Below are 14,171 nucleotides of genomic sequence, written 5' to 3'. Positions count from 1 at the left end.
TGCCCATATGTTTTTTTCACCCATTCCTCGTGTTACAGTTAATTACAACAACCCACAGGCAGCCACTGGGAAAGACATCAGCAAGAAACCAATTTAAGGGGGCGTGGGGGGAGGGGGGCTTTCTTTTACAAGTATTTTTATCCATGTGCATGCGACATCAGCAGAACATGTTAAAAAGAAATGCAAGCTGAAATCTATCTATGGGTATAGCTTTCCATATCAAGCCCCACCCAAGCCATGTCTGAGAGTTAGGTACCATCAGAAATGGAGTGGGATGCAGCATGGAAGGCAGCTGGTGGAAGAGAGACCTGATGGAAATCCGAACCTTCCTTCGTCCCTTTGTAAAAGCAGAAGTGCTTATATTTTTGCAAGTAGCTCTTGGGGCCGAACGCCAACCATTCTTCCGTTCCTGCAAGTAAGAGCAGTGCCCTGCCATGCGTTTAGTGGGAAAACATGCGGTGCAATCAAATTCATGCACAAATCTTGTTAGGGCTTTTACTGTGCTTAAGTGAAGATTAGGAATGTGAAAATTACATTTTAAATGTTCATAAGATGGTATCACTAAATAGTTCATTACTATCACCCAAATCATAGGCATCTGAATATTTATACAGCTTTTATAGAAGAGATGAGGAAGTTGTTTCAGTCCAAAGGCTACAATCCTTTTGGGAACCTTACGGAAGTCACATGCCAGAGGTAAGCACCCACTAGAGAAATGGGGTGGGATCATCTAACACTTTTTCATACATGTACATTCTCACACATTTTCACATACATCCACATTTCTGATGTACAAACACATGCATGCTCCACCACCCCCAAAGTAGAGTTATTGAAAAGTTTCCGCTGAAACCAATTGCAATCTAGGGATGGGTTTTGGATGGGGTTCAGCATTCAGTCAGCACTGGCCCCCACGGAAAAAATAGGCCTCAAAAAATCATCCAAAGGAAAGGCCACGGGCCACAAGGGGGGGGGGGGTCCCACATAGTGGACTTATCCCAGTCAATTTATAAATTTAAATGCTTTCCTTCATGCACACTTCAAAACAGAATACATGACAGTTTATGAACACAATATAAATATGTATGTAGATTCCATGCTCAATTTTTAGGGAAAAAATTAGGATATTGCGTAGCAGGCCAAAAATATTAATTCCATCTAGTGACTGGTTTCCATTAATACTCTACCTACTGTACAAAATGTATAAGAGGATGTACTAAGAAAACAACACAATTGTTAAAAAAAACCCAGCATATTAAAGAAATACACGGGAGAGGCAGAATATTGGTTAGTTTTTACTTACCAAGAAGAGTGTCCGGAATGCACTAAGATCTCCGAAGAATTCCTCAACACTCACAGTTTTGGGATCAAATGAGAAATAGTCTCCCAGATTGTCATATAACTTGGTCATGTTGTTGTGCATGTTGGACAACTTTTCATACTGTTCTCGGGCACTCTTAGCAAAGCTGTACCTTAAAGTTAAGGATCTTTCGAAGAAACAGGTGGCAAAGCAACAGAAAAGTGTTTGACTGCTTACCACTTGAAAGGTAGCATCCTCCAAGTTAGTTATGGCCTTTGATTACTAATGATTTAACAGAAGATACTTTAAATATTTGCATATGCTTCAAGATGAAAAGCTTCCCCAGGTCCAAACTTACCCTTTTCCAGAAAGGCCCAATGAGCCTTCGGAAGAGAAGAATCCTTGTGTTTCTTGCTTGCTTGACCCAATTGTGCTTCCTTCACAACTGCTGGTTGTTTAAGTGTAACAATGTGATGTCTCTTCCTCGGAGGTGATCCCAATCCATGTGCAGAACACTAAAACGCTGGCGTTAGGAAGCATCAGTCTAAAGATGAACAAGTCAGGCAGCAGGATGTTAGACTGAAACATGACCAGTGCAAAAGCATTTTTACGCATGGGACGTGGAGCAAGCTTTTCTGCTTATCGTAATGATTTTCACATTACAGGACTAAACTAAGAATGCAAAAATATAAATAAAATTTTAACAAGAACAGGGGAAAGCAAACACAGTAAGTTCACAACTGCCAAATCGGCATACTCAAAAGCAAACCCGCTGCTGTGAGCAGGTCACTTCCCTCCTTCCCTACCTTTCAACAGATCAAAACAAGGCCTCGGAAGTGCACTTCTTTTATTAATAAACTGATTACAGCAGAGTAGCAATCAAAGGAGTGTTCTTGAGATGTGGGAGAGGTTGAATCCAAGCTGAAAATTCCCTTCCTTTCAGGAAAGCTTCCTGCTCTATCCTCTGGGGATGGGGGGTGTTCCAGCTGATTAAGGACTAGATGGATGGAATGCTGGACACTTACCTGCTCACTTTACCTGCATCTCCTGACTGGGTTAAAAAGATCTGTTTCTATCTCCTGCCCCACAGCTCTGAAAGAGTTCCCTGTCTTTCCCAGGCAGGCTAGTTCTCACAATCCATCTGGGAAACATCACCAGATAACTCTGAAACTTAAAAGCCCCCATTGCCCCTCGGCCCTCCACCTCCTGCTCAGCCCTGGAAGAGCCCAACTGGGTGACTTTGGCCAGTCACACTCTCAGCCCAAACTGCCTCACAGGGTTGTTGCCATGGAGATAAGATTTAGACAAAGAAGAGAGTGATGGAAGTCGCTTTGAATTCCCTGTGAAAGTGGTGGGATATAAATCTAACGAATAAATAAAAGAAATAATATCAAAATCAATTACAAGATTGTCTGCTGTGTAAGATAATTCATTTTACCCATAAAGGTGGAACTACTTAGCATTACTCTGAAGAACCATGCAAGAAACCAAGGAATGGCCTTCCCTGGCCCCTTCCAACTCTACTGTTCTATCAATCTATGAACTTCTACAGCAGCTTTCTGGTCCTAGTTTAAATGGATACACTAAACACATATGTATTTGAATATGCAGAGTTCTGTGGGCTCAGTCCTACATATAAATTATGTGGGATATACAATTTATATTTGCTGGTAGCATACACATCAGGTAACCCCAAGTCCTTAATTATGTGCAGGCACCAGATGCTAAGCATGCAGAACTTCTCAAACATTTCATTATTGCTATTATTTTCTAGCTAGTTTATTTTTGTTTGCTTATGGTGACATGCCCAAAAAACATTCTGATGTTTTTCCTATCATGTTTTCTCAGTAGCTGCCCAGGCATGAGCCAGGTAGGGGGCGAAAGGTGAAGTCCAGGTAGTTCAGAATTAAGCTCCCAGCATTCCTGAGAATTGGCCATGTTGGCAGGGTCTTCTGGGAGCCAAAGTCTGAACCAGAAGGAGGTCTACCATCTGCCACCCCACATTAGACCAGTGTTGTGGAGCTGCTCAAGGTTTTAGGAATGGATTAGTAAACAAAGAAACTAAGCATCAGAAAAAGCCCTACAGCATAACACTAATCAATGGGATACAATAATAGACTAATTCTATCCATATTTACTCAGAAGCAAGTTTTGATTTCAGTGGGACTTAGCCCCTACCATGAAAACTTACTGAAGATTTCTGCATGATGCACATCTCTCACTTTAAAAAAAATCCAGCAAGAATGTACCCACAGGAAATCGGGCTAGTACCATCACAAAAAAAAAAAAAAAAAAAAAAAAAAATCAGGTACAAATAAAAGACAATGTACATGGACAATTAAGGGTATTAAATCCCCATAATCCTATGAAGCGGCATCTCTGTAGCTGCTTGCAAGCACCACAAGAGAAGCCTCACATGTAAAAGACAGAACAATGAAATCTCTGCTTAAAATGTTGCTAAGGACCTAATCCTAACAAAACTAACCCGGAGTCAGAATAAAAGCAGTGCATGTCTGAAAAGAAGCTTACACAATTAAATGGGAAAAGAGGACATTAGCCATAGTGATCAATGTTTCACAGGACCTTGTTTAGTCCTACTGACTGAATATCACTTTCCCTTCTGTTTAACAAACTTAAAATTATGCAAGGGACACATAACATTGTTCCAAGTGCTACTGTTCAGTGACAGTGAGCGCACTGTACCTTTTTATTAGTAACTGAAGAGGACTGGAAATCAACCCAAGATCTACTTGACCTTCACAATAGCTTTAGTTACAAACTATGTAATTGTCACCTGAAGTGGAAGGAAGCAATTTCATTCAGAAGTTAAACTTCTACAGCAATGTGAATACAACTAAAGGTTAACATTTTATTAAATGAATAATTAAGGCATATATTCCCATTTCTTTTACTTCAGATTCAATAAGTGTTTCATTTATTTAAAAAGGATTCCAAAAAATGTAAGTTACGTAAGTTTCTTAGGCTATGGCGGGGTTGCACAACGCTATTACAGCTGTAGCACCAAACAAGTTAATATATGCAGTACCCACAATCAAGGCAAATTGTCCAGTGGCATATTTTTCTAGGCACCTCCATATTTCTGCCAACATTAGCCTAGAGAGTACAGCAAAGATTTAGGGTCAATTTTCTACCTCATTGTGTCTACACAGCTGATTACAGAATGCATTATATAGAGAAACATACACACCAGATGAATGGACAGATTCATGTACATGGCTCATGTATTTATATTAAGGTATGAGCCAGGGTTGTGTTCTCATAAATGTGAGGTATTTATTTATTTAAAACATTTTTACCCTGTCCTTCCTGATGAAACGTCTCAGGACAACTTACAATAATTAAAAACAGTAATGATACTAAAATTATAGTCAAAAATAATAGTTGTTGTTGTTGTTAGTCACGAACTCACATCCAACCCATCACAACCGCATGGGACAACATTCCGCCAGGCCTTTCTCTCCTCCACCATCCCCCAGAGTCCACTTAAGTTCACGCCAACTGCTTCAGTGACTCCATCTAGCCACCTCATTTTCTGCCGTCCCCTTCTTCTTTTGCCATTTATTGTTCCCAGCATTAGGCTCTTCTCCAGGGAGTCCTTCCTTCTCATTAGGTGGCCAAAGTATTTGAGTTTCATCTTCAGGATCTGGCCTTCTAAAGAGCAGTCAGTGTTGATCTCCTCTTGGGCTGACCAGTTTGATCGTCTTGCAGTCCAAGGGACTTGCAGGAGTCTCCTCCAGCACCACAATCCAAAGACCTCAATCCTTTGGTGCTCACCCTTCTTTATGGTCCAACTTTCACAGCCATACATTGCAACTGGGAAAACCATTGTGTTGACTATATGCATTTTTGTTGGGCAGGGTGATGTCTCTGCATTTTAGTATGCTGTCTAGATTTGCCATAGCTTTCCTCCCCAGGAGCAAGCATCTTTTAATTTCTTGGCTGTTGTCCCCGTCTGTGGTTATCTTGGAGCCCAGGAAAATAAAATCCATCACTACTTCCATTTCTTCCCCATCTATTTGCCAGGAAGTGATAGGACCAGATGCCATGATCTTAGTTTTCTTAATGCTGAGTTTCAAGACAACTTCTGCGCTCTCCTCCTTCACCTGAATCAAGATGCTCTTTAGTTCCTCTTCACTTTCTGCCATTAGAGTGGTATTATCTGCATATCTGAGGTTGTTGATATTTCTTCTGGCAATCTTAATTCCAACTGGTGATTCATCTAGCCCTGCCTTTCTCATGATGTGCTCTGCATATAAATAGGGTGACAGTATACAGCCTTGCCGAACTCCTTTCTCAAATTTGAACCAATCAGTGGTTCCATGTCCAGTTCTCACCGTTGCTTCTTGACCCGCATATAGGTTTCTCAAGAGACAAATAAGATGGTCTGGTACTCCCATCTCTTTAAGAACTTGCCACAATTTGTTGTGATCCACACAATTAAAGGCCTTAGCATAGTCAATGAAGCAGAAGCAGATGTTTTTCTGGAACTCTCTAGCTTTCTCCATGGTCCAGCGTATGTTGGCAATTTGATATCTAGTTCCACTGCCTCTTCGAAATCCTGCCTGTACGTAATCTTGCCACCTCTTCTTAATCTCTTCTGCCTCTGTTAGGTCCCTGCCATTTTGGTCCTTTATCATTCCCATCTTTGCATGAAACGTTCTCTTCATATCTCCAAATTTCTCCAAATAGGATCTCTGGTCATCCCTATTCTATTGCCTTTTTCTATTTCTTTGCACTGTTCATTTAAGAAGGTATTCTTATCTCTTCTAGATATTCTCTGGAATTCTGCATTCAGTTGAGTGTATCTTTCTCTTTCTCCCTTGCCTTTCGCTTCCCCCCCTTCTTTCCTTAGCTATTTGTAAAGCTTCCTCAGACAGCCATTTTGCTTTCTTGCATTTCTTTTTCTTTGGGATAGTTTTAGTTGCTGCCTCTTGTACAATGTTGCGAACCTCCGTCCATAGTTCTTCAGGCACTCTCTATCAGATCTAATTCCTTAAATCTATTTTTCACCTCTACTGTATTTTCATCATGGATACGATTTAGGTCATACCTGAGTGGCCTAATGCTTTCCCCTACTTTCTTCAATTTAAGCCTAAAGTTTGCAAACAAGCTCATGATCTGAGCCACAGTCAGCTCCTGGTCTTGTTTTTACTGACTGTATAGAGCTTCTCCATCTTTGGCTGAAGAGCACATCCGCAATGGAATGTCCTTTCGGCTTTGACCCAGTTGCTTCATTCTTTCTGGCGCTACTAGTACTAGCCCTCTGCTCTTCCCCAGTAGCATATTGGACACCTTCCGACATGAGGGGCTCATCTTCTGGCATCATATCTTTTTGCCTTTTGGTACTGTTCTTGGGGTTTTCATGGCAAGGGTACTGGAGTGGGTTGCCATTTCTTTCTCCAGTGGATCACCTTTTGTCAGAGCTCTCTGCTTTGACCTGTCTGTTTTGGGTGGCCCTGTATGGCGTAGCTCATAGCTTCACTGAGGTACACAAGCCCCTTTGCCATGACAAGGCAGTGATCCATGAAGGGGCAACAATAATAGTACAATGATTAAAACAATAAATAACAAGCAATAAATAAGTAACAGTCATAATTCCACAACACTAAAGAAAGAACAATGCAACTTTAATCTTAAATCTTAAAATGTCTAAAATCCTTAATTCTTAAAATGATGACTAAATGACAAGGGCTTTACCTGGTGCCAAAAAGAGTATAAAGATGGTGCCAGGCAAACCTCTCTGGGGAGTACATTCCACAGTCTGGGAACCACTGCAGAGAAGGCATCTAATCCAGCATTCTGTTCACTCTGTGGCTAGCTAGGTCCCTATGGGTATTGCTAGTATCCTCTCCCATTCATGGCATACTACGTATGTTACTGAAGGTAAGTTACAGCCATCGTGAGAAGTAGCTAGCTGTGTTCTGCATAAACTGTTGTCTAAAAGAAAATGGCAGCATCTCTTAAAACATTAGAAAAATAATGCAACAGACATTTAGTGTTATGTTATTTTAACCTGAAGAATAATACTGAGTCATTTTAAAATGGGACTTGGGAGAGACACTTCCCTAAATTTTAGGTTTTCAGAAAAGAAAAAGAGAAAGGAAACATGGAACTAGTTCCACTTGATTATATATGTTCTGAATTTGTATTTCCTCAGAACAGCAGCTTACCTTACCTTCTATCATGCCTAGATCCTGGGATGTTTTCAAAAGAACTTTAGAATGTAGTGCTAAGCTGTCCTGCTTCTGTTCAAATCTATCCCACACAATCTACACCACAGTGGTTGCTAGACTAACAGTGGAATGATGAGTGTTGCTCTGAACTCTCTGTAGGAAGAGTAAAAGAAAAGGAATGAACTGCAGCATAGATGTAATATTTTAAGGGAAGCATATGGGTGGTAAGGCTTGCTTAACTGTAGTCATTTTGCTCACTCTGCTATTTTTAAACTATGCCTATATATGATGTTAGAAGCAAGAACAAAAAAAGCTAAACCTTATATACATGACAAGGTAGGAAACACTGGAGAAGATCATCATGCTAGGGAAAGTCAAAGACAGAAAATGAAGAGGAAGATGGAATATGAGGCAGATTAATAAAGGAAGCCACATCCTTGCATTTAAACAAGAGATGGTCAGGGCTGTGAAAGACAGGAGATTCCGGAGGGCCTTATTTCATAGGGTTGCCATAAGTCAGAAACAACTTCATGACACGTAACAAAAATATGTGATTTTGCACCATGAAGCAGTTGCCCTACTCTTGCCCTGAAGTGCTTCTGGTTTGCTTTGAAGGCTAATTTATGCATGTTCAAAGGGTTTAGCTATTAAATAATTATTCTTCTGTTTTGATGCTTTATTACTGTTACCTGCTTTGAACTTTTAAAGGAATGGTAGCACATAGGTTTTGTTTTTTGTTTCCTGTATAAAATAAAGTAAGCAACCAATTTATATCTGCTTGATAGATAATGAGGAATACAGAGGAGGAATTGCAGGGGTTTTACAACTGTTACAAAGTTGCTCTAGGTAAACAGGTGTTGTTATATGGCCAGTTGTGACATTTTGTAATCCACACTAATAAAAACTGATAGCTGAATTTGTTGTTTGTGCTTGTGTGTCATAAATGGCCAGTCTTTACATATTATCTCTATTATGAACATAACTGGCCTCTGAAGTAGCTAGCCAAGCATCATTATAAAAGTACCCAAAGCTAAATGGTTCTGTTTGCACAGTACACTTCCACTTTCTTATGGCAGTTCCCTAAGTAGACGATAACTGGTTGCATTTTCTCACTGTGACACTACTCACAGTGTCTTTCAAAGTATTAGCTGATGGAAATACTAGTAACAGTAAATGGCCATGTTGGTTTAAAAATCACAAGAGTGAAAACAGATCTTTAAGGCAGGCATTGAGATTCATGCACACCTTTATGATATTACTATTCTACCATTAGTAATCCATCATCCATTAAATATAATAGAAATCTACTGCGCTTCTAATTGGACAAGGAACAAATGTTGCTTGAAAGCTGTAAAGCTTAACAACATGGCTACACGCTCAAAACAGCTTGCTTATTTCTGAGCTCATCTGTGAATTCAACCTCACATCTTTCATATGGATATAATTATATAGACCAACCTCACATCATTGTTATCACTAAAGCAGCATAGTGAAACAGTTCAAGCACTCTAAACATGAACTATATAAATGTAGCTATTATTGATATAATGTTCAGTATGTCAGCAAATAAACAAGCAATTCCATTCATGTCCCTTCCCAGGGTATCCTATGAAGCTATGAAAAAGATATCTTAGTTGCCCCAACCCTAATGCAAGAACTCGTTGGATGACATAAAAAACACATATTTTCTATGTAAACAAAAAAAGATACTTGCAATGCATATGGAGTAAGCGTGAAGAATGAAAATGGTCAAAGGGAGAACCGTTTCTGCCATGTGCATAAAACTGATCCAGACATTATGCAGAAAATGTATATAAAGATGTTCTTTTCAACCTAGTGTTAATTAGCATGGCTGCCCATGTGGTTGGTCCCCAGATGTGTGTCCTTTGCATAGTTGTCATTTGAGGTATTTGTTGCAAGTATGCATTGCAGTTTGGAATGTTACCACCTGTTTAAAGTGGATTGGGAAGCCTTACTGAACTGACTACAGGAGAGCAATTGTTTATCTGGAAGTAACAAATTTCAAAAAAAAAATTGGAACAAATGCCTCCCAATTGAGTTATAGTGACTAAACTGGATTAAGTCAGGATGCACAAACTTCAGGTTGTCAGAGCCAGCATAAGGGAATTTGACTGAAACTCAGGAGATGCGGGTTTAATTACCTCTTTGGTAATGAAGCTCCCTGGGGTATTATGGGGTCACTCACCAACTCTTTCCCTAAGCTATCTCACAGGGTTCTTATAAAAATAACATGGAGGTACAAAGAAGCTGCCTTGTGCCCTTTAAGTGCTGAAACTTGCTATATTTCATTCTTTTGTGGACTCTTTACTGCTCATCAAATGCTCTGAGTTTAAGCAATGCTTGAACATTCCTCAACAAAGCTTCTAAGTCTCAACTTGTACCCAGATCTGTGAAATACACTTGCAATTAATCCAGGATAAAGTAATATGTTGATGATGATGATGATGATGATGAGGAGGAGGAGGAGGAGGAGGAGGAGGAGGGGCCTTGGAAACAATATAGGCTACGGTGGTTAAGGACTGTTTTTCTGAAATGCAACATGCATTCAAATATAAATGCTAAATCAGAGAAATATTTGCTTTCTCATGCAGCAGCCAAGATTCATGCCTGCTCATTGAGAATCTGAGAGCTCCTGAATATTAATGTACAGGTAACTCCACCAAGTGGGTTCAGATTAATAGCAAAGAAAAGTACACAAATGACTAGGCAACCAGGTACAGAATGATCCCTGCTGACAACTTAAAATGAGAGTGACTAGCAAGGAAAGGCTGTGATTAGAGATTAAGGAGGGATCTGCTTTCAACAACAGCAGTAAAAACAGACAGGCGCAGCATATACCCCCCTTTCAAATATATCGCTCAACCAACTCAAACTATGATCTGACATAATGATGAATCTCTTTTTGCAACAGCCATAATTGTGTTCAGTATAATATTATTGATTCCACACTGATTTAAAACATATTTTGGCTATGAAGGGACTCTAGGCAAATATAGGCAAGAACAGGAAGGGTCACAAAGACGTTCAAGAACTGCAGAAGAGATGTAAATCACAAAGCCCTTGTGTAAGAAACCATCCGGAGTAACACCAAGGGGCACCTTGTAACAAGCCACAATGCTTCAGAGAGGATTCTGAAATAATTATTCTTTCAAGGTCCAAGCATGGTTCCAACTCAGATATTGGCCTCTCGTGCCCTTGCCAAAACTGGTTTCTTGCCAATATTCCCCAAGCAGCTGACCAAATTCTGGCCTTATTTTCCAAACACCTGTACTTCCCAGCTTTCCCTGGCTGTTTCTCAGTGTAGGTTTAGCTCAGAGCTCTTGCTAAAACTTCCATGATAGTTGCTCTGTGGTGTCAAACAAAAAGTGACAAATTTTATAGTGATGTTATAGTGATGTTTTATAATGTTTTAATAATTAATGTTTTATAGTAGTTTTATATTTATTGTATTCAAGCCCTGAGTGCTTGAAGCAATAGGACGGGGTAAAAATGCATGTAATAAATAAATAAATTCTCACAAAGCCAAAATACCATTCTAATTTTTTTTCAAGGCTATATACCATGTTTAAGGGGCCTACACCATACATTTATTGCTTACTGTATACAGTACATGTATACCTCATAAGGGTAACATAAATGTACGCCATTTAGATTCTCTTACCAACTGCATTAGTAAGATTTTTAAATGAAAATAAACACCAAGTAGTGCCTCCAACATGTAATTTAGAAAAATTTGTCTTGCAGGAAGGCCTGATGGCAATTGAACAGGGCCCTCCTTCTGGTTCCTAATGGCTCCCAAAGGAAAGGTCACTGTACGCTGTGACAAATTGCTTTCACGTTGATACTGTTTGTTTCCTCTTTGACTCTTCTGTTGCAACATGACAAATGAAACTCCCACAGTGCCAGAACAGAAGAGACTAAGGCTTCCATGAAGGAAGAAGTCTTTTTTTTCCAATTTATATCCTGCCTTTTTCCTACAAAGGGCTCAAGGCAGCTTACATCTCCTCCTCCATCTTATCCCCAACAACAGCCCTGCACGGTAGGTTGGGCTGAGAGTCTGTGACTGGCCCAAAGTCACCCAGTCGGCTCCATGGCTGAGCGGGGACTCGAACCCAGATCCTCTGAGTCCCAGTCCCACGCTCTTAACCACTGCATCACACTGGCTCTCAGCCTTGAGCCTGGAATGAAACCATCCACATTATAAAGGTTACATTTGCTCCACCCATGCATTGATTACTCATAAGAAAGCACTGGGGTTTAATGGAAATCACACCAAACTCAGTGCTGCTTAATTCTGACTGCATAGGTTCACACTATTAATTATATAGTTATAATAATTAAGCCCAGACAATTAACTACATCCAATTTAGTTGACTGCTTACATACAGGCATACTTTTCTATAGTTACCTCAGGTTCTCCACTGGTTCATGCACAAAGGAGCAGACATGTCCTGATAAGCCATCTGAGGGCCAATCTCATAATATGAGCTTGCCTGGCATCATTCACTGCTGCCCGAGTGCTAATAAGGCAAGCTTGCATCCTTTTCTTTCCCCTTAACAGACCCCAAAAGATGTTGATTAGCAGATAAGACATAACTTTGGAAGCAGCTGACATTAACTTTGGAAGCAACTATGCACACATATGGTTCACTCTTGCAACACATGAGACTCCATGCCAAGCACAAGAAATAACAAGGAAATGAGCTGCTAAGTTCATAGTAAACATTCCGATATTAGAACTTGATGTCAAATTAGTGCCATCCCAAACTGGAGAGCTGCCAGCGGGTTTACTGAAGCTGGGAGAAACTTTCATTTCCTCTCCAATATGGAGTAGTCACAAAACATATGAAGGGGAAAAACATGATTACAATAAATGCCACATGACTGATCAGGAAAATAATTTGATCCAGCCGACTGCACAACAATTTGGCTATTTACGAACAATGCTGGTTTTCAATATAACCGGTGGTCTGCAATCAAAGAGGAAACCACTCCTCCTAAAGTTTAGAGACTTACAGGTCCATGAAGCATAGCAGAAAGACAGAAATAAATAGAAAATCCAATAGTACCCACACAAGCAATTCCCACCAGCAAGTTAAAATACTGTGTGCATTATCAATCTGTAAAATTAAGGCACTCTGACAAACTTGTGTATCTGTCTAATAATTAAGAGTGGCTCAGAAGCCAGGTTAAAACAATTACTAGTTCATACAAATATACATAATTCAGGGAAGTGGAACCACTTGTTCATCTACAACCTCCCACATTCGCCCAGATAAATGAGGTTTCTATATTTTGAAGTAAGTGGAGCCTTTTATATTGCAGGGATCAAGAGCTGATTGAAGGTCAATGCAAATTTAACATCCAATTGCCCCTAACTAGCATTTGAAGATCGGACTCAGGTTTTGCCGTAACCAAGATCAATGAAAGCTAGATGCAAAACATTTGTGGAATAATCAACTTGGAAGGGGGAAGGAGCAAGAGGGCTGCAGTGTGAAATCCCAAGGTTCTTCCTGATTTCTACCCTTACTTAATAGCCAGTGAACTGGTTTTCTTTCCCATTTGCCACCAGTACATATGTGTAAGGATAGTGTGTGCTTACCACCTTATTAAAAATAAAGAAGTTGGAGGTAAAGGAGCATCCCCAACAGAGAGTGGATTAAACAGATTTATTTCAATCGTACTTGCTTTTGAATATTCTATGGTAATTGCATGTATTGAAAATTGAATGGGTGAGAATTAACACCTCACCTTGCTGCCATTTTTTTAGTTTTCATATGTTCAATATAATTGGTAATCACTTATGTGTGTAAAAAGATAGTAACCAAGCTCTGGAGTGTTTTTAAGAAAGGGGTGAAAACCTGAAGCCTGGATTCGAAAAGCCCTCTGCAAGGTATCAGTTCACATTTCCAGCCCAAACGATCTATCCATTTCCCATAGTGGCTGGTAGGTGGTGGAGGGTGATGGCTTTGCCATATTTTTGGCTTTGGCCCTGCTGCCTCCCTGTATGTGGTCCCCAATACTATATGTGACACCTGAAAACACATAAACCAAGCATTGCCAAGCATTTCAGGGAGAAAATCACTCAGGTTCATCACGAGCTGAACTCCACTAGTGACTCAGAGGTTTCTGGGGAGATACCAATGCCGCCATCAGGTCCAAAATTAATGGATGGATTTCAGTTAATCAGGCCTGATGATGTGAACAAGGTGCTTGGACGAGTACATCCCACCACTTGCCTATTGGACCCTTGCCCATCTTGGTTAATTAACAATGTCAAGCACGGGATTGGGATCTGGATCTTGGAAGTGATTAACGCTTCTCTGAGGGAGGGTCGGGTACCTGCCCTTTAAAGGAGGCGGTAGTCTGACCAGTCCTGAAGAAAGCATCATTGGATCCAGAGATGGCCACTAATTATAGACCAGTGGCCAACATCCCATTTTTGGGCAAGGTGTTGGAGCGGGTGGTGGCGGGACAACTCCAAGCTCTCTTGGATGAAACTGATTATCTGGACCCATTTCAGTCTGGCTTCAGACCTGGGTATGGTACTGAATCTGCCTTGGTCGCCCTGTACGATGACCTGTGCAGGGAGAAGGACAGGGGGAGTGCGTCCCTGTTGGTTCTACTGGACCTCTCAGCGGCTTTCGATACCATCG

General features: G+C 40.4%; 1 protein-coding gene across 3 annotated transcripts in view; it reads right to left on the bottom strand.

The window, feature by feature from the left end:
• Nucleotides 1–14,171, bottom strand: part of DIAPH2 (diaphanous related formin 2) — a 296,692-nt gene that overhangs the window by 104,620 nt on the left and 177,901 nt on the right. For all 3 annotated transcript variants that reach the window (XM_044427231.1, XM_044427232.1, XM_044427230.1), the window contains one exon: nt 1,304–1,468. In XM_044427231.1, the coding sequence (XP_044283166.1) occupies nt 1,304–1,468 (165 nt within the window). The remainder of the gene's footprint in view (nt 1–1,303; nt 1,469–14,171) is intronic.

This window comes from Varanus komodoensis, unplaced genomic scaffold (assembly GCF_004798865.1).
Source record: "Varanus komodoensis strain SLA01 unplaced genomic scaffold, ASM479886v1 scaffold18_3, whole genome shotgun sequence".
NCBI lineage: Eukaryota > Metazoa > Chordata > Lepidosauria > Squamata > Varanidae > Varanus > Varanus komodoensis.
Note: the sequence above shows the minus strand (reverse complement) of the source record. Positions and strands in the feature narration are given on the sequence as shown.